A 23878-nucleotide genomic window follows, 5' to 3' on the forward strand; every position below is an offset into this window, starting at 1 on the left:
AGTCTCAATTTATTGTTCTATATTGTCAAAAAAAATAAAAAAATTATGGTTCTATATTAATTTGTCATATAGTCTTTTATTATTATTATTATTTTCTGAAAATTACAAACCACCTTGAGTTTGAGGCGTGTGACGGCCCCACATAAAGCTTTGGCGGCACTTTTCTCTTCTTTCCTCTTTCTCTTTCTCTTTCTCTTTCCTCCTCCTCTCACCAAATAAGAGTGACGTCAGATATTTTGAACCACCTCACTTTTCTTTTTCCATTCGACTTTCGCACTTCTTTTTCCCTGTTTCCTTCTATTTTCTTGAACTGTTGGACTCTCTCTCTCTCTCTACAAACAGATCCGGAGATTAACTGATCAAGATCGATAGTTCTTCGAAGAACGACGTTTGACTCTCGCTCTACAAACAGATCCGGAGATAAAAGATGAACCGATTGACGATCAACTGATCAAGATCGATAGTCATTCCATTGAAGAACGAATTTGGTTAGGTAATCTCCTTACACATACAACACACAAATGCACTATCATACACAGTCTGTTCTCGTGGATGGTGAAATTATTTTGATTAAATTTGCATAGATCAATCTCTCTCTCCACTTGCTTTTAACTCTCTGATTATATATCTATTCAATTTCTTTAAATGCACAATTTATATGTATATCTTCGGTTGTAAATGATCATCATCATAATCGTCGTATAGATCTCGGTATGTATTTATATATATACTAAATAATCTCTCTCTCTTCACTTCCATTGTATATATGCAATTTCTTTAAATGCACAATTTACATGTACGTCTGATCATCGTCTTAATCGTCGTATCTCTGTATTTATTTATATATATACAAAATAATCTCTCTCTCTTCACTATATGTATGTCTTCGGTTGCAAATGATGATCATCAAAATCGTCGTATAGATCTCTGTTGTCTAGATATCTCTCTATTTGTGTATATATATATAATCCTAATATAGGGAGTTAAAACAGAAACAGAGTGCACACCACCAACACACTAAAACACATTGATTACATATAATCATATATTTGCTTTTTACTCTATATCTCTCTATATATATTTATGTTTGTAATAAAAAATAATAATAAAAAAAAAAAAATTAAAGAGGATAAGTGTTGATTGAGAGCTCCAGTTGTTAGTGCCTTAATTGATTAACTTTATACATTGTGCATTTATGATTACGTTAATGTGTTTTTCTTACTGTGTCAACCTTCCTGTTAGTTAGTGTGAGATAACGTGGGACTTCATATTACTATACCGTGGTTGTTTTCATTGCATCCACTTGTTTAATTGTGCTAGGATAGGTTTTACCATGTTTTCTTTTCTATTTTTCTTTTTCTTTGTTACTTTCATTTATGTTAAATTGTTTGTAGGTATTTTTTGTGGGTAAATTGTTTGTAGGTATATTTTGAGTATTGTATAAGTTTAAATGGAACAACTGCTATAATCAACAGATATTAAATAAAAATTTGAATTAAAAAAAAAGGTACCACAAAAATTTAAAACCGGAAATCGTTTTGTTGAGTTTGGTTTTATCAGTGTAAAATACCTCATAGATATGATATTTTTCATTTTAAAGCGAAACTATTTTTATTTAATAGGAACCTGAACCCTTAACCTCCCATCTAGGAGGAGGAGATACTACTTAAGCTAAAGGCATGGTGGTAAAACAAGTATGCCGCTAGAATTAACAAAATATTATGCAAAATAGTAACAAAAGGCAACAATGATGATGAAAATAAAACATTGGTCATGTTTCTTTTTCGACTTTCAACACACGTCTCCTTACAATATAGTTGGCCCAATAACTCCCATAGTTTTTTGTCTTTTTAATTTATTTGGTATTCATTTGTACCATAGGATACAACTAGTTTGTCTCCATTTTTTCCACCTTCCTCCAATCCTACTTACTACATCAACATGGAGTCCTCATTCCATCTTACTTTTTTTAATAAATTTCTTTTCCTTAGCCTCTCCCAAAGTTTCCTTTGCTTTGTTCCTAATAGAACCCGCCATTTTTTACCATAAGTTATTTATATTGTCATTCCAATCCCATTGTTTTTCCTGTTCATTTTTTTTCTCTAAATGTTCTCTCGTGATTACCTTTCAATTCTTTTTACTTTATTTGTTGATATCCTTTTTCTCTAAATGAAAAAGCCCAATTTTCTGTCTAGAAAGTACCTTTTTACCCAGAAATCTACAGCAGAATCTGTAGCAAGGCAAAGACTCCAAAAGTCAAAAAATGCAGCGTGTTTACCATCGACCTCTTCAACTTGTGAATTGTAGGGTCTTCTCACTCAAAGGTCCCGCTCCCTTCCCTTAAAGATTTACATGTTTTGCCTCAAGGGACACGAGACCTAATTATATGATCTAAAATAAGACTTGTGAGTTATGAACCTCTACTACAGCCCATGTCCAACATATTTGACAAACTATGAAAAATCCCTTAACTCCTAGAACATAATCAATCATAAATGAAACTGTCTGGCAAGACATACTGTTTTCTCCCCCAAGTATGACTAGCAATTATAGTGTAAATATCGTTCGTTATGTAACATGTCAATGAGTGTGTAACAGCTTTTGGAAGCCCATCCGATTCATCCTGATTTTACTGGGGAGAAGATTCACCTTTGTAACATTCATTAACATTACATAATTGACTATTTGTGTAATATGAGGGACCATGGATGCTTACATTCAGTTTGTCACAGGAAACTAACAGCCGTCTCAGCTAGTTTTAGTTAAAACCTGCTCCTGGATGACAGACTTAACCTTTTACTTTACTTCACTGGCTTTTGTTTTCTTAGGGTTCAAAATCTATATAATTTACTTCTCTTCACAGACTTAACATTTTACTTTTCTTCACTGGCTTTTGTTTTCTTAGGGTTCAAAATCTGTATTGGAGGTTAGATCTACTGATTTAAGGCTAAATCTACTAAATTGGAAGTTCGAACAACATGATTAAAATTTTTCTTTCTTTTCCCCACCCAGATATAGTCTTTTGACAACAGACTACTTGTGGTTGGTCCAAACATTAGATAATCACACATATGTATTTGTTTGGTAAGATAATTACGATCTTATTATTATATTTATCGGTCTCTTGCTTCTTTTTCTTTTTCTTTTCTTTTTTTTTTTTTCCTTTTTCAGTAAGAGTATCTTGCTAATTGTAACACCTTTTCTATTTTGTTATTTTTATTTTTAGATATATTGAATGTCAAAATCACATTTTTGAGGTATCTTAATACTACGATAGAAGGTGCATAACTTTTTATGGTACGATTTTTTTATCGTCTCACGTAACTTTGATTTTTTGTGAATATCTATAAGCTCACTAGTTGTTTGATTTAAACTTCAACTAGTAAGAATCTAGCAATTAAATGATTTATTAGGTCTTTGAATTCAATGCCATGCTGACATAGTTGGTAGTTTTGAATATTTTTCTTTTATTCTCCAAGTTCAAAACAAAATTGTTCTTGTCTATCATTAACACACACAATTACTATTGCTTTTTCATTTGTGTAATTCTAAGCTTGTAAAATGCCTATTTAAGTCTCAATTATTTTTTGTGTTGTGCAAAATATATGAACTGTTGTCGTATTCAAAATGACAGGTCTTTTGGCATAGGTTCTTTTCAGCAGTTGAGTTCTACAATGTCTCCCAAGACATTACTGTCCACACTTTCTGGATTGATACCATCTACAGCATCACTGTGGTCAGCGCACACAAACCTTTTGGCACTCATGATGCTAGTGAAAACGATTCTTGGAGAACTCAAGATCCTAATCAACCAATTTGTACCCGAACAGCTCCAACATTGGATTGTATCAAAATTTGGATGTGGTCGTGCAAATGAAATGAAAATTGTTATCAACGAATATGTTGGCCACTACACCAATGAGATATTCGAGGATGCACAGCTCTATTTGAGCACATTCATTAGCCCTTCTGTTCAGGTGCTTGTGGTTTCGAAGAAACCACAGGATGATGCTGTTTCTGTTACTGTCAGCAGAGGTGAAAAAATTACTGAGATTTTTGAAGACATCCAGCTTGTTTGGAAGTTGGTCGGCAACGAGTATCAAAAAACTGAGGGTGGGTTTACTACTAACAAGGTGGACCAAACTCTTGAACTGACTTTTGAGAAGAAGTACCAAGATAGGGTACTTGGATCTTTTTTGCCCCACGTACAAGAGAAGGCAAAATCTATTAGAGAACAATCGAGGGTTGTACAGATCCACTCACTTGGGAATCGGACTGCTAAGGGGTCCGTCAATCTTGGTCATCCTTCTACGTTTGAAACATTGGCGATGGACCCAGAATTGAAAAGGTGCTTACTCGAAGACTTGGATAAGTTTGTCAAGGGACAACACTTTTACCGGAAGGTTGGAATGGCCTGGAAGCGTGGGTATCTATTGTACGGCCCACCTGGGACGGGTAAATCAAGTTTGGTTGCTGCCATGGCAAATCACCTAAAGTTTGACATATACGACTTAGAGCTTACAAGTCACCTGAGCGATTCAGAACTTAAAAGGTTGTTGTTATCAACTTCAAATAGGTCTATTGTCGTCATTGAGGACATTGATTGTACCATCAACTCGCAGTCCCGCCAAGGGGGAGCTTCCGGTAAAAGTACCGACCAGGTAATATTTAGCTTGTTGCTTAATTTGTGTGAGATTGCGATAAACTGAGATAACAGAATACTTGGATAGTTTTAAGTGTAATTTTTAATTTTTTATAATCAAGTATAATGACTGTATGGAAGGCTGGAAGCCCTTCATGTTGCATAATTTTTGCATTCTGGAGTCAAATTCCATTGTTGACATTGATAGAATAGTTTAGAATTGACCCATGAGTAATGCTGAAGATACGATTAACTTGTTAGTTTGTTTAATTTTTTGTTTGGCTGGATTCTCCATTTACATACCCATGATTTCTTTGATGTGTAAAATCACCCACTGATATTGATTTTTTGTTTTTGTTTTTGTTTTTGTTTCTACATACATATATATAATATTGTTATGATGTGATACTCGAACAATTTATTAATGGGAATTAAAGACTTGGAAGTTTAGTTTTCAATTTCAGAATATATGTTTTTCAAATTTATTAACGCTTTTAAAACTTTTCCTTTTTTGTCCTAATAATATAGGTCTCTTTTTTGAAAGAAGAGAGTTGATGGGAATGGGTGGAGTTGGCAAAAAGAAATAGGTATGTTTTTTTTTTTGCCTAGCTAATTAAATTTTATAAATCCCCTTACGTCGTTGACATTGATAGAATAGTTTAGAATAGACCCATGAGTAATGCTGAAGACACGATTAAGTTGTTCTTTTGTTTAATTTTTTGTTTGGCTGGATTCTCCATTTACATACCCATGATTTCTTTGATGTGTAAAATCACCCACTGATATTGTTTTCTTTTTCATGGTCCTTAATCTGTTAAGATGAAAATTTCAGATCAACATATGCATGCTACAGAATGATATTGCCCTCTTGTATGGGGTGCATGCTACACTAAACAGGCAGCCTCATAATCGTTGTGCAGTTATGTTGTTATAGGCTCAACCACGTAGCATGTTCCTATATATTTGTATTATTGAATGCTATGTTCTGGGCAATGTACCATTCAATTTGAGTGTAAAGGTCTGAAAGAACACACCCTTGGTTAATTGTCCTCCTCTCACATTTCAAGTTAAATCAACTGCAATTGCTTAATATTCAAGATGGCACTAGTTCTCCCAGGAGCGTGTGCTAATCAGCAAAGATTGGTCCAGCTTCTACATTGCCCATCGAGTTTGGTTGTGACAATTTGGTATATAATATTCTAGATAAAATTTTCTCGAACATGGAATTAGTTTAGGTGGCATACATTGTTCCCTACTAAAGAAGTGAGAACTACTGTTAAATTACTCGGTTGCTCATACTGGAGGCTTTTATGTGGTACTGAACTGGATTGTTCATTAATATACCTTTGGTTTCTGGCATTGCTTTAGGTGGTGATGGTGACAATTTTGGGTCATTGACCTGCCTTCTTTTTTTATTTTTATTTTTTTACTGGGGGAATTTGGGTGACACTAAAACACATGTATTTTTTTCAGACCACACTCAGAATTATGTGCTTCATAATTGTTTGTATCACCTTGCTAAAACTGTAACGCTGCATGGTTGTGCTCACTGGGTCTATCAAAAGGCATAACCCTGAATGGTGTTTCAATATGCTATTGCAAGTGGGATATTCCTCTGTGATGTTCACTGAGGCAATTAATGCATTCATCATAAGTTATCATGCATGAACAATTATAGAAGGGCGAGTTGAATCTAAACTAAACTCATTTAGGTTTATTTAAATAAAAGGACATTTTTGATTGCATTACTCTTTGGAACAACTTAAAGCCCCAAATGCCCTTAACATGTCAAACTCATGTTTTTGATAATACAAACTGAATTGGCTTTCCGTTGGCTTTTCATTTCTGGATGACAGATGACACTCTCGGGACTACTTAATGTGATTGATGGCCTTTGGTCGAGTTGTGGGGATCAGAGAATTATTGTATTCACCACCAATCATAAGGAGCGGCTCGACCCGGCATTGCTGAGAGCGGGTAGAATGGACGAGCATATACATATGTCATACTTAAGCTTTATGGGGTTTAAAACACTTGTGAGTAATTACCTAGACTTAACGGACCACCACACATTTCTTGAAATTGAAGAGCTGTTGACAGATGTGGAGGTCACTCCTGCACAGATTGCCGAGGAACTGTTGAAATCAGGTGAAAAGGAAATTGCACTGAGAGGAATAAGAGAGCTACTCAGGAGGAAAAAGAGAGAAGGTGGAGTTGAAGAAATCAGGAAAGACCAAGTGTAGATATTGAAAAAGAGAGAAGGTGGAGTTGAAGAAATCAGGAAAGACCCAAGTGTAGATATTGAAAAAGAGAGAAGGTGGAGTTGAAGAAATCAGGAAAGACCCAAGTGTAGATATTGAAAAAGAGAGAAGGTGGAGTTGAAGAAATCAGGAAAGACCAAGTGTAGATATTGAACAAGTTTAAAGTGTAACTAGTACTAATTCATTTTATAGTTGTTTCTGTATCTGTTAGCATAGTTTTACTGTCTTGGAACAAGTACTAATATGATGCTGTGCTTTATGTCATGGAAAAAAGTCAGTAAAGACTGTATGGGGATTAACCTTTAGCAAGTGTCCTTTTTCCTTCTTGCAGAAAGGAAAATGAACATAACAATTTCCACTATTTCTATGATGATTTTTGTACAACATAAGAAGTCAGATGGTGTTTCTTGTAATAATTCACCATTTTCTCTCAAGGCTTTCTTTTGTTTTTGTTTTTGTTTTTGTTTGATGTGATTATGTAGAAGAATGGGGAATCTATAGTATGTATTGCCTGATCTCCAACCCATCATATTTAGTTGGGTATTTTGGTTGGCAAAATGTGCTGATATTAACCTTTTTTGTCAGGTGTATTCAAGTGAAAGTGAAGGTAGTGACCAAATCATATTAGTGGGCTTGTAGAAAGACGAGGGTGAGTCTTGGGGCAACTGCAAGGTTGCTCCATTGTGAATTTGGAGGAGGTCAGAGATATGAAACATGGAAATAACCTCTCAGCATGACCTTGCGGAGGTAAGATCGTGGACATCTAACCCTCTCGAGACGGGGACATTTGTGCTTTGAATGGTTATTTCTTTGAATTGTTGCAGCTGTATGATTGTCCAATGTCATGCAATAATCCATTGCACATGAAGAAACCATTAGGATGGACTTCTTGCTCTTTCTATCAATACTGTTATCTGTATACACAAACACTGATATGTTTGAGGCACTGTTATTGTTTATGCTAGTGATCAGTTAGTATATTTGTATTAGAGAGTGACACTAAACCAGGAAATGATGCCTGAACCAGTGAATCTAAGATCCCTTTGATGGGACTTTGTATGTTTTTGAAAGTTGATTTTTAGTGCCTATATTTGTATGATCACATGGCTCACCCTTTGTATTGTAATGCATGGTCCATATGCAATCTCCTAAATTAGTAAAACATATCCTAAATTTTAGGGCAACAACTTTGCAACCCTTAATTTCAGTTTCACACATCAAAGAACATTTATTATCATTCAAACTAATACATTAAACTGATACTAGTACCAAAAAATACAAAAAAAAAAAGAAAAAGAAAAAAGAAAAAAGAAAAGAAAAAACAATACGCATTACTATATGTAATTGTTCTCCCAGAAGCACATAATTTAGGAGATTTTATTGCTCTACTTTGTGGACTTTTAGAGTTCATCCTTCAAATAGGCTCTTTTAGGGTTGTCTGAGGACGACTTGATGGGATAGGAGGCCTCCATAGCTATACCACATATCCCCTCTTCTGCATCGATCCCGCGCTGCATTCTAATGTAACCTTGTTCTCCCCATTCTGTTCCCCATGAGTTCTTCACTATCCAATACTTCGTCCCATCAACAGTTGTTCCATACCCTACAATCGCAACCCCGTGGTCCAACTCTTTGCCACAGTCCCCAGTGTACACTCCCTGCAATTTCACAATCCATTTCAAGCATAATTAAGTTTGTTTCTTCTAAAAAAAAAAAAAAAGAAATTGAAATAATAGTGTACATATAATGCTAGTGAATTATATAAGGTGATCCTTTAGCCTAATATTGCTAGAAACTTACCTCTGAGTAGAATTGCAAATTGGAGCCCCCTGCATCAATTGCGACGGATACAGGTTGGTTAGCGACAGCTTTCATCAAGGCATTTTCGTCGTTTATAGGTACATTTTCATGGCCATCGATCATCACTACAGGAGAATTCATCTACAAGAAAAGCATACAAATTAATTTACGACGTATACCAAGTCGGTTGGTTATTTGTTGAGAAGATAGAAGAATGATATACCTTTGATGCATCACAATTCCCATCTCTTGCCTTGTAGGGGTATATCTTCTCAGCTGTTATACCACCATTTTGCTTAATGAACTCGTATGCGTTTTCCATTAGTCCTCCATTACAACCTTGGTTATCAGATTCACAGTCCACCAGTTCTTGCTCAGACAAAGAGACTAATTCTTTGGTTTTAATTTGGTTGATACCCTCAACTCCAACTATGGTCGAAAATGCCCAGCAGCTACCTGCAAGCAATATAGTAACACGGGTTAGGTAAAGCTCGGACTTTTACCTTAGACTTGATGCTTCAGTAAGTTATTCTATTAGACTTTGAAATGACATTTCATCTAAATGAGACTTACCACATTTGCCTTGGTCCTTGACACCAGTGACTGCTCCTTTCTTCCTCCAGTCAACGGATGGCGGCAGATTGTCAGTCTTCTCATGCATGAATCCACCTGTACCGGCCTTGCTGCCGCGGAGCATCCTGTAGTGTTTAACCTTGGAACCAGCATAAGTGCTTCTGAACTCATGGCTGGTCATATCTGCAAACTTGTTCAGTTTCAACTTGTAAGGCTTGTCTATGTTGTTAACCTTGTGAATATGCTTCACATTCTCCTTGAACACATTGAAACGCTTCTGTTTCTCGCCAAGGTCTCGTGATACTGTGTGGTGGCTCCTCCACCTCTCGTACAAGTCCCACAACCTCTCCTCAGAAGCCAAGTCCTTCTCAGTGAAATCTAAGCTCTGGACCAGCCCCGAAGCCAGAGCCAGTAACAGAGCCACCAAGAAAAACTTTCCTATCTCCATATAACAATCTAAATTGGGAAATATATATATATATATATATATATATATATATATATATATATATATATATATATATATGAATGAGAATTATGGGTGATATGAAGTAGTTTGATATGATCTTTAGTTATCCAAACATGTCCTTATATAGAGGTGAATTGCATAGCTTTTTCTTAGCTCCATGAAAGCTTTAACCTGAAAATAAGGGATAAAGAGTTTCATCTTTTTAGAGGCTATTCTGCTATTTTTAGAGGTGGGTTATTGGGGGGTTATACCTCTACATGCAAACCACGTTAGATTTTTTTATTTTTTTGTGGAAGATAGACAAGTTAGCTACTTTGAGAAAACGATTTTGGCAAGTGAAAGACAAAAAGAACTCAGAACTGTTGTGTCTTTTGTTGATCACCAATAGCTTTTTGAAAAGTTTGCCAAACTTTATGAATGGCTTTCATGTTGTAGTTCAGCTTGTATCTTGAAGTGAGTATTATGCAACCATATAATATATAGTATTATATTGTACTGAGCTGGATTTAGAAGTATGGTGGTGTCGGACCTTTAGAGCACCCCATAATCCACCACTAGGGACTGCCCTTAAGGGGATTCGAACTCTCAACCTCTAGGATGTAAGGTGAAAGCCCTTGCCATTAGGCTTACCTTGAATTACACCTGGATCACAACTTTGTGCATGGTAAATTCATGGTTTCACAATCATGAAGTAAATCTACTTCCGACGAATGAAACTGAACAGTAGTCACGACTCGACTCTCATCAACTAAAAAACATGATTGGCTTGCCCTTGATTCCAACTCTGAATTCCTGTTTTCTTACAAGATGAACATATTCTTAATGATCAAAAGGTGTTTTCTTGTGTTAACAAAGTTTCAGTCCACAAGAATGCATCTCAATTTAGTTTTTACCAACAAAGTTGGTTTCAAATTAAACAGTTTCTGTGCAGTAAACATTAGATATAATGTTCGAAATTATCTCAAGAATTGATTTGGAGGAAAGAATGGTTTCAGCAGGTCACTTGCCCAAAATCTGGAATGCAAATAAAAAGGGCACTTTAATCCCATATATGAAAAGCAATTAAAGCATTAAACATTCCTCCTCAATCCTGGAAACAGATGAAAGAGGTAAACAGCAGAGTATGGTTCCACCTTTCAGACAGCTTTAAAATTGATATAATCGTTAATATAACACTTTCTTACATCCATACAAATCAAATTCAATAAAGAAACATATGCTTTGATTGAAGAAATAAAAACTCGCATTAGAACCTTAAAACAAAAACAAAAAACATAAACTCGCAATGGAACAAGTTCAGAAAATATTCACGGAAACCTCATAAGGTAGAAACTACACAACCAAATCACAGACTAAAACCACAATCAGCTACTCTGGAGGAACCAGCAAAACCTGTTCAGAGGTCAAAAGATGCTCCTGCTTCCATTCATGATTTCACACACACACACACACACACACAAGGGCCTGGGATGCAGATGAAAAAGTCTAAACCATTTGGTATACTGGAATATTCAGTGGCCAAGCCACTTATGAGCTTGTACACATCCATCCTCCACTTTTTCTATTTGAGTAATAGCAAAAATATGTTCAATTTTGTATCTACTCCGGTAATCATGGACTGTTCCAGACAGGTAATAATATTACTGTAAATCAAATCCTTAGGGCAAGGTTCTTAGTGCCTATTACTCACACACGAAGAAACACGGAACATAAATTAAGCACCGATCACAAATTTCGTGTCATGCTTATCACATAAGCTACAGTGCTTCAAATATTAAGCTGATCTGAGGAAATTAAGGTTCACAAGAACAGATCCAAAAACATTTAAGTCCTTCTCAAATAGGTTCAGGTATTAGAGAGATCATTCCTTATTATCTTCATAAAATTACTCACTTTCTAATAGTCAACCACATAAAATCAAGCAGTAGGGAAGATGCAGAGAATTGAACAGGCGTATACAAAGAATATCAAGCAAATGGCTCACTTGATTTCTCACAGAAAATAAACTTCATCTTGGCTCCGTTTGTTTAAGCGTAAATATTTTATGTGTTTTCTGGTGTTTCGTAAGAAAAAAATATTAAAACCTAACAAAAATAACTTATTTATCAATTTTCGGTAAGCTATTTTACACGCCCCACCCGATAAACTCAACCTCAACCTCGACCTCGACCTAAACCTTTGCCAAACACCAAAAAATAAAAATAAAAGAAAATATTTTACCTGAAAAAATAAAATATTTTACGTTGAAACAAACGGAGCCTTCATTTAGACTTGAGATCGTGAATTTAACCTAACCTGCCATTTCTCATATTCAGGGTCTTATGAAGATCCATAATCGTTGCAGGACCTAAAACTACATTAAGCAAAGGGTCATTAACCACAAACTTACCTTCAGCTTAATTGCACAAAATGACTGCCCTCAGGATCAGAACCCCATTACGCTTGACAGCCCGAGAATTAACTTCAATGACCCCTAGAAACTACAGTAAGTATAAAACTAATTATAACTAAATTCCCTATTGCACTAGATATTCACTCTCGCAGTGGGCTGTGTGAACTTATCATTTAGCGTATCATGCTAAATATCTCAAGTCAGTAAGTTACCAAAAAGAGCAATGCTATCAGGTGTCACTAGGTCACACTCTTGACAAGCCATGAGCTCTTCTTATTGACCACAGAATTCAGAAGGATCTCGAGATTTGTGAATGTAACTACGAAGTCAAGAGAACTAATCTAAATTGTATGGTCAATCAAGAGAACTCATCACTCTTGTCAAGAGGGTAACCTCATTATAATTTTTCCTTACAAAAATTGGGTTAGCTAGAGTGAGAATCCACGGTCCACAAATTATAACAGCTACTACGTACTGCCACTGAACCATATAAACAGGAACACCAAATTTGTATGAACATTTCCCTTCTAGCTTTCTTCCCAAGCCAATGTTGAATGAAGAGGGCACACACCTAAGCTCCCAGGTGGTAGGCTTTGTGCTCTATAATTTAACCCTTTAACAGATAATTTAAAAGGTTTCAGCCAAAATTAAAAGTTAGTAGCATCAAAAGCTAGAAGCAGAAAAGGGCAAAGGAAATATAAGCAAAATATGTGGTAAAAAAATATGATAAGGAATAGGAAGTGACAGGTAACATGGAAAAATAATGGGCTCTAGCCTAGATGGTATAAGCTCTCCACCCTCTTTGGGGAGGTTGAGTGTTCGAGCCCGGGGGGCAAAAATATATAGTGGGTGTGTGGGTTTTGATTGAACCTTCAGGAAAAAAAAAAATGAAAGTGATTGAAATGGATTGGAAGCTTATCAAAAAACTTATTGAGGAACTTAGATAAAATTAATATGGAACACAAGAAATATACTACAGTAAAATACAAGCATGAATTCAGTAGCAACTACTAAATGTGGAAAGCAACAGATTATTACTGAAGAAAAGGTCCTAAAAGTACAAAAAATTGAAATATAATGGAATCATGTTTCTCAAAAAATTTCTCAACATTGTCTGTGTTTCTGGAAAGTCAAATGTTAATTTCTCCATAGTTTCCAAAAGTTTTTGAATAATTTCTCAGAATTTTGTCTTGGCTCCCAAACAAGTTTTCCATCTTATTAGAAGCCTTCGGCAAACCACGAGCAGATTCTCTAAATTACTTACCACATTACTTAACATATCAATAGGGATTTTCAGGGAGTTTGAACCAAGTTCAGGCACTATTGAAAATTGCATAATCCATAAGTAACGTTTCAAATGTAAATACTCCATATATGGAATCACAACTATGATATATAACACATATATATTTGATAAGTACAACTATGATAAACATTCCAACTTTTCATTTTAGACACAATATACCATCCTGACTTATAAGAGCAGGGACAAAAAAGATGAACAAGAGTTTCAGGAATGCTTTATACAGTAGGCATGGTGACAAAAAGAAACAACTTATTTAACTTTGCTAGGTAAGTTCAACTGCATGCAGTTTGCTTATATCACTCCGATGAGTATGAGAACCATTTATCAAAAGCAAGCACAATTTCATCAATCAACCAAACATATATCATAAAAAATATATATAGCTCCGTATCTGGTGCACTACAGATAGTTACCGACACCCCAAAAGCATTCCAATGACAATTCAACAAACCAGAACCTAGTGAGATGAAACTAATCTCCATCACAAAAACAGGTTTCACAATTCATTCTAAAATTTCCATTTGAAGCAGGAGCAATCAAGAAACACTAACCAGAACAATGTATGCAGCAGTTTCAAGCTCCTTCAATAATCAAGAAGATACCAAATATATACATATATATCGGCAAATATATGTTATTGTGATGTTGTGCAAACTCATCCAAAAATGAGTCAGTCATAAGAAAACCAATTACAAATTCCAACAATTGCAATAATTAGATATATAAGAAATAACTTTATTCCTGGAATAGCTGAAAGAGGCAAAGCACTGAATGAAAAACAAAATAGCTTATTCATGAGAATCATAATAATTGGTTTAGTACAGGAATCATATCTTATCCATGATATTATAATCATTGATGCAGCACAAAAGTCATATCTTATGAGAATTCTGTCAACTCTGACCGGAATAAAGCAAGAAAAAACAGCAACAATAGAAAGTTCACAGAAAATGCCACCGACATCGAGACACAGGGCTTAAGCAACAGGGTCCTTTTCCCTTGCTTCTCGTAGCAACTCTTGTCTCACTCTCTTGATCTCTGCTTCTCTCTCCATTCTTTCATGCTGCAAAATATACCAACTTATTATATCAGCATATAACTGCAATAGCAGTTAAAATGCATTTGTGCATATCAGTTGTTTCAATATATATATATAGTTAAAATGCATTTGCGCATATCAGTGGTTTCAATATATATATATATATATATATATTGTCAGGCTCACTGATTTTTATATCATTTTACGTCAATTAAACATATTTTCATTATCATTTGTTGGTTTAAACTCAAATTAGGAATAAAAAACCACAACCAGTGACGATATTTACTAAAATGGGCCAAATTTCCCAATGTCTAGAAACAACCACATATGCCCCCAAATTATTATATTTTGCTAAACATGAGAGAAATGATAATTTCAAGTTATAGACATCTAATTCCACTTAGTAAAAACATTTCCTTTAAATATTAAGATATGGTTCTGTTTAATTTTTCCAAATTTGATAGCTAACAATAAAATATACAAATCAGATCTAACCTGAAACCAAAAACACCAAAAACAAAAGACCCAAAAAGAAGAAGAAAAAATTGTAGATATATGTATAATTATAAAATCAAACATGCATAGACTAAAATCTAGGTCCACGAATTAAGAGAACCCAAATGGAAAACAATATACAACTATATATATATATATATAAGCAAGAAGAAATGGGAAGGACCTTTTCGTCCTGGTGAAGAGCGATCCAGACATGGACTTTATCCATAGATTGCCAGAAAAGGAAGGCCCCAAATGTCATTGCGAAGAATGTTGCCACTTTCACCATCTTCTTCGATTATCTTTCTTCTCTTCGAAAAAGCTGAAATTAATTATGAGTTTCTCTATGTGTATCAAATCAATATCAAATCGAATAACTTAATGAACAATTACATTGATGATTGACAGAGAAAAAGCGGGTCTTGAGATTCATCACCTGATTGTGCTATCTTCGTTTCGTTGCTTGACCTAACACCAAAACACTACCAATTTGGGATTGTGAAGTGATTGTGATTGTGACCGTGTAAGTGATGGAAACGACGTCGTTTACATGAACATAAATAGTTTTAGGACCAGATCCCATCAAATTTCTTTTTTTCTCCTTTTATTTTCATTATTATTATTATTATTTTGACATTAATCCTTTTCTGAAATTAAACAGGTTTCATTTTTTTCTTTTTAATTTTAAACTGTATTTCTGTTAGTTTTAAGATGATTTTAATTAGAGCCATTTTAATAGTAATTTTTAAGACAGTTTCTAAATAATTTTATCTTTTATGATATTAGGAGACAGTAAAATTGTAGTTTCTTCCTCTCAAAATAATTTTTCTATCCTAAAAACTGTGTGACTCATAAAGGTGAATAACTATTCTGGGACGGTGGGACGGTGAGAGTAATATATATGACAATTTTTTACCTTGGGAACTGTGTGCCTCACAAAGTGAATAATTATTTGAGGACGAATGGAGTTATATATGACAAATGTGTTGATTGCATGAGGGATACAACAAATGATGTAAAGATTCATAATAGCATTTTGTAAAATATGACACATGGCTGGTCATTTATTTATTCTTTAGACTTTGGAATTATTTAAGTTTCAGTATTGGAGCTTGGGATTTATCATACACAACAAAACAGTAAATCATATTCATATGATGATATTTCAAAGCTTGTTAAATTTTGATCTGACAGTATGTTGATTACATGATAAATTGGATTATGTGAAATTGATAAAAATAAAGATAATATGTCAGTTTTTCATGTTCTTAAACTACATATGAAATTATCAAATGGACTTTTTAAAATTAAAATTTTAAAAAATAATTCAATTTTAATGTACTGAATAAATGCTTAGTCCACGTCAAATAGTGACCTTATCGGTGAGACCTAAATATTATTTCTCGACAACTTAAAAACTGCTATTTTAGTTGGACTACCTTTCAACTTTTTCGTATCTCTTGGAAATGTCCACACCATATCCAAGGCCAGTTGATCTCCAAAAATGCTCTTTTTCAACTCTTGGCTGTCTCCATTATGTATATAACAAGAGGAAAATAATAATAATTATTATAATAATAAAAAAACACCATTAATACAGATATTCATAGGAAATTTACCAACAATTGATTCTGTTTGTCAAAAAGATATCTACAAAAAGAAATATAATCTAAACCAAGACTTTCTTAAAGACCCTGTTCATTGTGCTAACATGATGAGATTTTACCAAGTTCTTTTGAACTTTTCTTGAAAAATTCACAGGTCCTAAGCCACATGTTTGACACAAAGAAGAAGAAATGAATAAAAAGATTACAAATTCGTTGAAGCACTGGAGGGTCACACATGATCAAGTTGAACAATCTATACATGTATAGACAATGTTTCTTGTTTTCAAAGATTCCACTTAAGTTGATCCCATCGAAATTCCAGGAGAGACATCTAAAACAATGTAAGCTTTATAGAACAAAAATGAGAGACTTTGATTTGTCTCATTTAAAGAAAGCACAAGTTAGTCGGCACCGGTTTCGCTTCATCTCCAGTACCTTCCTGCTGGTTGTCCCTCCTTGATCAGCATCAAACTTTCGCCCCTAGCTGACATGAAAAAAGAACAAAAAAATTTAGACAGAGACGAGAAATCCTTAGAACAATCAAACACACGAAGCAAATGAATTTTCACATTTCAACCAAACACTCGACTTGGATCTTTACATGCAGTATCAAGATGGCATAACAATCACTTAATCATGGGTGATTTCACCAGCAATTGACGTTCACATGTTCCTTTGACGATGCTTACTATGTTGTGGTATCCACATTATAGTATTATATTTGTGAGTCATGATATAAAGCTTTCTGATGGAGTACAAAAATGGCCGAAAGGATCCAAATTCAAGCTAAAGAAAACAAACAGATTAAATTAAGGAAAGCATCCTACACCCAGAGAAACGCCGTTACACAAATTTGCATTTATATCGATCATTATCGGTATTGGGATAAAAGAAAAAAAAATTACCATGAAGGGTGGTTGTCCCCATATTCCTTTTAAAAATGTGAACTGTATATAAGTCCACAAAGGTGTTTCAGTGGACTTGAGGGCTGCGTCCATTTGTTAGTAGCCGTTTGAAATGGGGACCAAAGGGGGCATGCGCATCTTCCGGTACGCTGATCGCACGGACAGGCTGTTGCTGTTGTTCGGGACTTTGGGTAGCATTGGGGACGGGATGAGTATGCCGCTTACGATGTTGATTCTCAGTAATCTGATCAACAAATATGGAAGCACTTACTCTAAAGATCATTTAACTTTAAGCAATCATTTGGTGAACGAGGTACACATTACTAACTGCATAACTTGAGTAATAACCTACCAAAAAAGAAATTCAAACCATGCAGCGATAAGCTTTTTCATGCAATTGCCCTCTCCTCATGGTTCCCAAAATACTGAAATTATTGAATGAATGATGCATATGCAGCTCTAACAACTACAAATCAATAGGAAAAAGATCTCATAACTTTAGATTATTATCTCTAACTTACTGTATTTATGATGGTATATCTTATGTTAGAATTATTCATTTCCTAGATGGTTGTTTGACCGGTTATCTGTTCTACAGTATGGACTCAAGATGCTGTATGTTGCTATTGGAGTAGCCTTTTCTGCTTTCATTGGTAAGTATGATTGTAGAAGGTACTGTTAATACTTGCATTGCAGGGATTAGAAAAAACTAGCTAAGTCAACTGGTATCTACAGTTGTGCTATTCTGAGACTAGTCTAATTCTTCAATTTGATTGTCTTGCAAGCTTGAGTTCTTGACTGAAACTCGGTCCTATCTTAGGTTAGATTAGATCTTTGAACATGGGCTTCTTCTAAAAGCCTCTATGTACAAGGAGACCTTAACCTTGTCCACTTTTAATGCCAATATATGAACCAGAGGTTCATAAAACCATTGCTCAAAACATTAACTTTCAAAGCCTCAGATTCAAGCGCGGTTTTATTGATCCATCAGCAATCCTTTCCAACAGTAGAATATGATTTTTTTTTTGTTGTTGAAAGTAAGAGTATCTTAGAAAAAGGGGGGAAGGAGTGGGAGGCAGGGACTCAAGCTCTATATGCAATTTCATACCATATGCACTTGAATGCAGGAAAGTTATCTACGATGTTAATTACATTATTATTCTATTTCTGTATGCATTAATTTTGTAGAGGGAATATGCTGGACAAGAACAGCAGAGAGGCAGACATCTCGGATGATGATGGAATATTTGAAATCAGTTCTCAGGCAAGATGTTGGTTTCTTTGACAACCAAGCTGATTCTTCCACTACCTTCCAAGTAATTTCTAGTGTCTCCTCCGATGCTCATTCAATCCGCGATGTCATAGCCGAAAAGGTCTTCAATCATATATATTGATGTTTCTCCTTTCCCTACACCTCTTCTAGTCAGTTGATAGTATCCTTTGAGTTCATCTGCTTTGATAATTGACACCAAGAGCTCTCTGTGTTTTCTTTTCCATTCTTTCTCTTTACAGCTCTTCTAATGAGTTAATGGCATCTATGTTTCTTCTTTTGTAGATACCCAACTGCCTGACTCACTTATCATCTACAATCTTCTGCTTCTTATTTTCCTTCCTACTGTCATGGAGACTGGCATCGGCTGTTCTTCCCTTAACACTACTATTTTTTATACCGGGGGCAGGATTTGGGAAGCTAATGATGAACCTAGGACTAAAGATGAAGGATGCTTATGGGGTTGCAGGTGGGATTGCAGAACAAGCAATCTCCTCAGTCCGAACAGTTTATTCATATGCGGGGGAGATTCAAACACTAAATAGGTTTAGCCAAGCACATCAAAAATGCACAGAGCTTGGTATAAAGCAAGGGTTTGTAAAGGGACTGCTGTTTGGGAGCATGGGAATGATTTATGCAGTTTGGGCTTGTCAAGCTTTGATTGGAAGCATTCTCATTACGGAGAAAGGAGAGAGAGGTGGAGCTGTTTTCATTTCTGGATTGTGTGTTGTTCTGGGAGGGCTGTGAGTTACTTTCTTCATGATACTTTTATTTATTTATTTTTCTTTATTATCTCTGGTATCTCTTTCTGATACTCTTCTCCCATAGTGACAATCTTACTCCAGCATCCAAGTTAAAATTCATGCATTTTAAAATTAAGCCAAACTAACTTCACGAATTCAATTGAGAAGGAAAAAAGTACATGTCCCCATATGTTTTAAGTTGCAAGTTCAACAAATAATTTAGAAATTATCCACAACTTCAGTATAAGAACTTCATCATGATATAAGCTTGGTTCTTGAATTTTACACTACAATGTTACACACACACGCACACACACGCACACACAAATAATAACTTCAGCATCTTCAAGAAATTTATAGCATTTATAATGTACCTTCACTCACTTGGGCAATTTCTGCATCAAAACTCACAGCAAGGTTGTTGAAACTTCAGGTCTATAATGGGTGCCCTCCCGAATATTTCATTCTTTGCAGAGGCAAAAGCTGCAGCCACCAGGATTTCCGAGATGATAGACAGAGTACCACTTATTGACTCTGAAGATGACTCAGGAAAAATTCTAGAAGAAGTGAGAGGAGAAATTGAATTTAAAGAGGTTTATTTTAGTTACCCCTCACGATCTGATACACTGATTCTTGAAGGATTCAATCTCAGAGTACAAGCTGGCGAGACAGTAGGTCTTGTTGGAGAGAGTGGTTCTGGCAAGTCCACAATCATTTCTTTGCTCGAGAGATTTTATGACCCTGTCAAAGGAGACATTCTCTTCGATGGATGCAAACTAAAGACTCTTTCGCTCAAATGGGTGAGATCTCAGATGGGGCTGGTTAATCAAGAACCAGTTCTCTTTGCAACATCCATTAAGGAGAATATCCTGTTTGGCAAGGAAGGAGCTCCCATGGAACTTGTTATAAGTGCATCTAAGGCTGCAAATGCTCATGACTTTATCACTAGATTGCCTGAAGGATACGAGACCCAAGTAAGCTATAACTTTTTCTATTTCTTAAAATACAATAGGAAGTAAGTTTTGCATGCAGAACTTGACTTGGCAAACTTGTATTGATACCTCAGGTGGGGCAACTTGGAATTCAATTGTCTGGAGGTGAAAAGCAGAGAATAGCCATGGCAAGGGCTTTAATCAGAGACCCAAGAATACTTCTTCTGGATGAAGCTACAAGTGCTCTGGATGCACAATCTGAAAGAATAGTGCAAGAAGCCCTTGACAAGGCTTCACTGGGAAGAACAACGATCATCATTGCCCACCGCCTTGCCACAATTCGTAAGGCCAATACTATAGTGGTTCTTCAATCAGGGAGAGTAGTTGAATCAGGACCTCATGATGAGGTGTTGCAAATGAACAATGGAAAAGGTGGAGCCTACTTAAGAATGGTGCAATTGCATCAATCGACAATGCAGACTGAAGACACTAGTATTCCCTATCAATCATCAGGAGCTAGAAGCCCCAACATATTGATGAGTGCTCAGTCTCCCAAGATTCCTTTCAGAGCAAGATCAAGTTGGCAAAGCAGCCCAGCTTTCCCCTTCAGCCCAGCATTATCCCTCAATTGGGAGCAATCCTTTGATATGCCTCCTAATGATGACAGCAAAGATGAAAAGCCTTCTTATCCTACACCTTCATGGCACTTGCTGCAAATGAATGCACCTGAGTGGAAGAGGTCAGTGCTTGGTTGTTTAGGAGCTGTCGGTGCTGGAGGAATTCAACCATTCAATGCTTATTGTATGGGAACACTTGTCTCAGTATACTTACTAAAGGACAATTCCAAAATCAAATCAGAGACCAAATACTATAGCTTCATATTCTTAAGCCTTACGGTTCTCAGCTTTGTAACCAATCACCTTCAACATTATGATTTTGCAATCATGGGAGAGCATCTAACGAAAAGGGTGCGGGAGAAAATGCTTGCAAATGTGCTCACCTTTGAGATTGGCTGGTTTGATAGTGATGAGAACACAAGTGCAGCAATCTGTGCAAGCCTAGCCATGAAAGCCAACATGGTTCGATCTCTTATTGGAGATCGTATGTCATTATTGGTACAGGTGTTCACCAATGCTTCCTTGTCTTTTGTCCTTGCATTAGTGGTCACATGGAGATTAGCCATTGTGATGATTTCCATGCAGCCTTTTCTCATATGGTGCTTCTATTCAAGGACTGTTCTAATGAAGAACATGTCTGAGAAAGCCCGAAAGGCACATGATGAAAGAAGCCAATTAGCAAGTGAAGCAGCTGTCAATCACAGGACCATTACTGCCTTTTCTTCTCAAAAAAGATTACTAGGTCTCTTTGCAAATACAATGAAAGGCCCAAGGAAAGAAAGCATCAAACAGTCATGGCTTTCAGGTGTTGGGATGTTTATCTCCCAGTTCCTGACAACAGCTTCTGTAGCTTTGACTTACTGGTATGGAGGGAGACTAATGACTCAAGGATTAATTTCCCCAAAGCAGATATTTCGAGCTTTCTTCATCTTGATGAGCACAAGTAGAAATATTGCAGAAGTAGGAAACATGACATCTGATTTAGCCAAAGCTGCCAATGCAATCACATCACTTTTTGCAATCCTAGACAGGAAGAGTGAGATTAAGCCTGAAGATCCAGAAGGGATTAAGGTTGAAAAGATTAAGGGTGAAATAGAGCTGAGAAATGTGTTCTTCTGTTACCCATCGAGACCTGAAAAAATGATCTTCAAGGGCCTAAATCTTAAAATTGAAGCTGGAAAAACAGTGGCAATCGTGGGACAGAGTGGTTCAGGCAAATCAACAGTCATTGCACTAATTGAAAGATTCTATGATCCAATAAAGGGGTCAATACTAATAGATGAACAGGACATCAAGATCTACAATTTAAGAAACTTGAGGTCTCATATTGGATTAGTGAGTCAGGAGCCCACTCTTTTTGCAGACACTATCCGCCAGAACATTCTCTATGGTAAGGAAAATGCTACAGAAGCTGAAGTAAGGAACGCTTCAATTCTTGCCAACGCTCAGGAATTTATAAGGTATTGATTCATGTTCCAACTCACAGTGCAAAAGAAACACTTCTTATTTTAGTCACTTTCAGTAACAAAAAAAGTTTTATTATGCAGTTCTATGAAAGATGGATATGAAACATATTGTGGAGAAAGAGGGGTCCAACTATCAGGAGGCCAGAAGCAGAGGATAGCACTTGCTCGAGCAATTCTGAAAAATCCAGCAATCCTTCTACTGGATGAAGCAACCAGTGCACTTGATAGCGTTTCAGAGAATATAGTCCAAGAAGCACTGGAGAAACTAATGGGTGGGAGGACTTGTGTAGTTGTAGCGCACCAATTATCCACAATACAGAAGTCAGACTCCATAGCTGTGATAAAGAATGGAAAGGTTGTGGAACAAGGATCACACTCCGATTTACTTGCTGTGGGATGTGGTGGGTCATACTACTCTTTAATAAACCTACAATGTGGCGACTCAGCAACTCCCCTTACAAAAAAGGCAGTGGAACTGTAAGTTGGAAATGTTGTTTAATGTCTTCCAAGCAATCTTTCTAGGATGTTTATTACTGGAAGATTGCCATCTTTGACATGAAGGACTGACATGATGGACGGCCGAGTTACCTGGAAGTGAACTTTAAACATAGCATAGTTGGCAGATAAAAAATTTTGGAACTTCCTAACAGCAAGATTGCCTATGAGCAAATCTTTCAAAAATAAAAGTTAAAAACTGCTCTCCAGTGTTTCCACTGTTTGTAAGAAATACTAACTGTTCACCTTCTGAAAAAAAAAAAAAAAAAAAATACTAACTGTTCCACCCTCTAGTTGTATCATGAGTACTATGGTAAATAAATAGTTGATTTTAGTATTGGCATGACATTTATTTTTTATTTTTACTTTTTCCACCATTGATCAAAAGAATAACAAATAAGCTGAATTTAAGAAGATTGACACTGTTCAACTAGTATATGCACTTCTGGCCTACTACATTAGATCAAAAGAATCGCTTTGTTTCACTCCTCCAAATTGCATCTCCCAAAGTCCCAAACCATCAAAGTAACTATGCATGCAACCAAACAATCCAAAGATTGAATAAGATGATGGGGTCCTGATTTGCTTTCAGTCATGGTATGCATATACTCACATCCACATATAAAATAACAAATAAAATGAAACAAACAGATTGTTTTCTGAAAGCATGAGACAACACACACATAGAGTTGTGTTTTGCCTAATATATCTTTCTATCTGGATACTCATATAACCATCAACCTCTAAACATTATGATGCTAATCATGGCAAGTCATAGCATGGCTCATTAATTTTTATAAAGATTGTTGCAGTATAGCTAAGCGATCACTTTATGTAATTCAGCAATGCCATAGTATGTAGAC

At 35.8% G+C, this 23878-nt stretch overlaps 4 protein-coding genes across 7 annotated transcripts; 2 read left to right on the forward strand and 2 right to left on the reverse strand.

The window, feature by feature from the left end:
• The first annotated feature begins 203 nt into the window (after positions 1–203).
• LOC132304231 (AAA-ATPase At5g17760-like) lies at positions 204–7418 on the forward strand. Of its 2 annotated transcripts, none has more exons than XM_059801810.1 (3): positions 204–493; positions 3649–4661; positions 6499–7418. In XM_059801810.1, exons 2-3 carry the CDS (start codon positions 3675–3677, stop codon positions 6883–6885), a joined length of 1374 nt encoding a protein of 457 aa, XP_059657793.1. In that variant the 5' UTR covers positions 204–493; positions 3649–3674; the 3' UTR covers positions 6886–7418. The 2 variants fall into 2 exon arrangements, with proteins under 2 accessions (XP_059657793.1, XP_059657792.1); XM_059801809.1 differs by having other exon boundaries at positions 205–493; positions 3635–4661.
• Positions 7419–8226: 808 nt separating this feature from the next.
• LOC132304232 (vignain-like) lies at positions 8227–9724 on the reverse strand. The gene is made up of 4 exons (XM_059801811.1): positions 9277–9724; positions 8927–9159; positions 8704–8844; positions 8227–8561 (listed from the first exon to the last, which is right to left on the reverse strand). Exons 1-4 carry the CDS (start codon positions 9722–9724, stop codon positions 8304–8306), a joined length of 1080 nt encoding a protein of 359 aa, XP_059657794.1. The 3' UTR covers positions 8227–8303.
• A 4487-nt stretch (positions 9725–14211) lies between these two features.
• LOC132304233 (uncharacterized) lies at positions 14212–15519 on the reverse strand. 3 transcript variants are annotated; one of them, XM_059801814.1, is made up of 3 exons: positions 15417–15519; positions 15165–15302; positions 14212–14506 (listed from the first exon to the last, which is right to left on the reverse strand). In XM_059801814.1, the coding sequence occupies exons 2-3, from the start codon at positions 15267–15269 to the stop codon at positions 14420–14422; spliced, it is 192 nt and encodes a 63-aa protein (XP_059657797.1). In that variant the 5' UTR covers positions 15270–15302; positions 15417–15519; the 3' UTR covers positions 14212–14419. The 3 variants fall into 3 exon arrangements, with proteins under 3 accessions (XP_059657797.1, XP_059657795.1, XP_059657796.1); XM_059801812.1 differs by having other exon boundaries at positions 15374–15510; XM_059801813.1 differs by having other exon boundaries at positions 15165–15480.
• Positions 15520–17578: 2059 nt separating this feature from the next.
• LOC132305474 (putative multidrug resistance protein) lies at positions 17579–23001 on the forward strand. Its single transcript, XM_059803112.1, has 7 exons — positions 17579–17805; positions 18091–18145; positions 18681–18865; positions 19048–19505; positions 19939–20479; positions 20572–22514; positions 22602–23001. The coding sequence occupies exons 1-7, from the start codon at positions 17605–17607 to the stop codon at positions 22999–23001; spliced, it is 3783 nt and encodes a 1260-aa protein (XP_059659095.1). The 5' UTR covers positions 17579–17604.
• The last annotated feature ends 877 nt before the right edge of the window (positions 23002–23878 follow it).

The sequence above is a fragment of the Cornus florida genome, unplaced genomic scaffold (assembly GCF_030987335.1).
Source record: "Cornus florida cultivar Cherokee Brave unplaced genomic scaffold, ASM3098733v1 CherokeeBrave_3.0.0_Hap2_Chr04, whole genome shotgun sequence".
Taxonomy (NCBI): domain Eukaryota; kingdom Viridiplantae; phylum Streptophyta; class Magnoliopsida; order Cornales; family Cornaceae; genus Cornus; species Cornus florida.

What these genes read in the sequence shown, in the direction of transcription:
- LOC132304231 (XM_059801810.1), top strand. Translation starts at nt 3,675, where the DNA reads ATGTCTCCCAAGACATTACTGTCCACACTTTCTGGATTGATACCATCT. An exon ending in CCGGTAAAAGTACCGACCAG is followed by an intron (nt 4,662 to 6,498) that starts GTAATATTTAGC and finishes TCTGGATGACAG; the next exon opens with ATGACACTCTCGGGACTACT.
- LOC132304232 (XM_059801811.1), bottom strand. Translation starts at nt 9,724, where the DNA reads ATGGAGATAGGAAAGTTTTTCTTGGTGGCTCTGTTACTGGCTCTGGCT. An exon ending in GGAATTGTGATGCATCAAAG is followed by an intron (nt 8,845 to 8,926) that starts GTATATCATTCT and finishes CTTTTCTTGTAG; the next exon opens with ATGAATTCTCCTGTAGTGAT. An exon ending in ATTTGCAATTCTACTCAGAG is followed by an intron (nt 8,562 to 8,703) that starts GTAAGTTTCTAG and finishes GTGAAATTGCAG; the next exon opens with GGAGTGTACACTGGGGACTG.
- LOC132304233 (XM_059801814.1), bottom strand. Translation starts at nt 15,269, where the DNA reads ATGGTGAAAGTGGCAACATTCTTCGCAATGACATTTGGGGCCTTCCTT. An exon ending in CTCTTCACCAGGACGAAAAG is followed by an intron (nt 14,507 to 15,164) that starts GTCCTTCCCATT and finishes TATATTTTGCAG; the next exon opens with CATGAAAGAATGGAGAGAGA.
- LOC132305474 (XM_059803112.1), top strand. Translation starts at nt 17,605, where the DNA reads ATGGGGACCAAAGGGGGCATGCGCATCTTCCGGTACGCTGATCGCACG. An exon ending in AGCCTTTTCTGCTTTCATTG is followed by an intron (nt 18,146 to 18,680) that starts GTAAGTATGATT and finishes TTAATTTTGTAG; the next exon opens with AGGGAATATGCTGGACAAGA. An exon ending in CTGAAGGATACGAGACCCAA is followed by an intron (nt 20,480 to 20,571) that starts GTAAGCTATAAC and finishes TTGATACCTCAG; the next exon opens with GTGGGGCAACTTGGAATTCA.